The sequence below is a fragment of the Suricata suricatta genome, chromosome 6, assembly GCF_006229205.1.
Source record: "Suricata suricatta isolate VVHF042 chromosome 6, meerkat_22Aug2017_6uvM2_HiC, whole genome shotgun sequence".
Classification (NCBI taxonomy): Eukaryota; Metazoa; Chordata; class Mammalia; order Carnivora; family Herpestidae; genus Suricata; species Suricata suricatta.
In genome coordinates, this window is record NC_043705.1 from 31,220,255 (window position 1) to 31,222,078 (window position 1,824).

A 1,824-nucleotide genomic window follows, 5' to 3' on the forward strand; every position below is an offset into this window, starting at 1 on the left:
CTGGTCATCGCCTTGGCGTCCGTGTCGTCGCTCTTCCTGTTCTCGGTGCTGGTGTTCGTGGCGGTGCGGCTGTGCAGGCGGAGCCGGGCGGCGTCGGCGGGCCGCTGCCCGGTGCCCGAGGGCCACTTTCCGGGCCACCTGGTGGACGTCAGCGGCACGGGGACGCTGTCCCAGAGCTACCAGTACGAGGTGTGTCTGCAGGGAGGCTCTGGGACCAATGAGTTCAAGTTCCTCAAGCCAATTCTCCCTAATCTGCAGTTTCCAAGCACAAGAAGGGAAGTGGAAGAATATCCCTCGTTTCAGAATGACTTGGGTTTTTGATAAGGGATGGAAAATAAATGTCCATACTGTGCCTGTAAATATAGTTCTATTACGAAATTCTTCCTGAATTCGTAGAGGAGTTCTTTAATATTATTTCAAATATTTTTCAAGTCCTAGGGTAAATTTCTTTACAGAGAAACGGATCCAGCTTTAGCTCTAGGAAACTTCCACAAAGCATGTGATGTATATGTGTTCTATTTTATCTCAAACAATTTGTGCATTGTTTGCAGTCTATTACATGATTAATCTTGTTTAGGATGTTTTAAGTAGGTTTTGTCTTTAAAGTTTTGCTACTCTTATTTTTTGAGTTGGAGTGTTGTACTATACCTACTCTTAGAAGTATAGATTGTATGTTTTAAAGCTTTAAAAAAAATTGCCTACTATGCATCATACACTATTTTAACACTTATAATATTAGAAGTAAACCTATGAGGTGTTTTAGAAATGAGCAAATAGATATTTATAGAAGTCCAGCGAGGTCACTCAGGTGAGCAACTAATAAATGGTAGAGCTGAGCATCTCTCCTAGATCTGACTCTGGGACCTTGCTATGATGCTATCCTGCTTTCTGTCATTAGATATCACCTGGCAAGTTTCTTCCTAATTAAGGAGAAGAAATCTTCTCTCTGGTTACTATTCCTGTTGAGTATTTTCTACGTTGGGAAATAATAACGTGTGTAGTGGTCTGTGGTTATATGTTCTTACATACCAACAATCCAGCTTTTCTGGATCAGTTATTCAACTATTATTATTAGAGCTGTGATCTGACCAAGGCTTAAGGAGAAGAATACTGAAAGATCCATCTGTGCTTTCTCCTTGTTATCTGAACATATGACCTTCATTTCACAGAAATGTTAATAGCCCTGAATAGAAATAATACATCATTTTGATTGCTTCATTAGTTTAGTTTTCCTCACATTTCACTTTACCCCAGTGGTGCCTACCTATTTTTAAAACACATTTTTCTTCCTTAATTTTAAATTTTTAAAACTTTCCTATTCAACATATTGCTGTGCTGAATCAGGAAAGTGTAAGAAAAAGAATAGTTTTAAATACGTTATATTAAAGAAATATCATTAAATTGCTTAGAGAGTCTTGAGAATTAAGGGAAACCTATTATAATAATCTGTCAATGCTTTTTTCTTTAACAACTATCCAGATAATTTCTACATAGCAGTATTCTGAATGTATTCTATGCTAAGTGCTGGTAACGCTTAAAATAGTACTGTAACTATGAATTACTAGTGGGATATAGTCTAAGGGCAAAGGAAAACCCTTCACAGAAGTAAAATCTTAAGTCATTTTCATAACGTCCGGGTAAAATTATCCATTTTTCAACAAATCAATGAAATGGGAAAAAAGGAGAAGGGAATTTTACACAATGAAAGAGATGTAGACACATACCAAGGAAATGTAATGCTTGGTAAGTCTTGATTCAGACAACCATAACAACTTTGAAAGAATTGGGGAAATTTGAATCTAGGTGGATATTAAATGATGCTAA

The 1,824-nt window shown here is 37.4% G+C and overlaps 1 protein-coding gene across 1 annotated transcript in view; it reads left to right on the forward strand.

Annotated features, from left to right (window-relative positions):
- Positions 1–1,316, forward strand: part of LOC115293407 (protocadherin beta-7-like) — a 3,031-nt gene extending 1,715 nt beyond the window's left edge. Inside the window, exon 2 of the mRNA XM_029941193.1 lies at positions 3–1,316. Coding sequence (XP_029797053.1) covers positions 3–321 — 319 coding nt within the window. The 3' untranslated portion in view covers positions 322–1,316. The remainder of the gene's footprint in view (positions 1–2) is intronic.
- Positions 1,317–1,824: the final 508 nt, after the last annotated feature.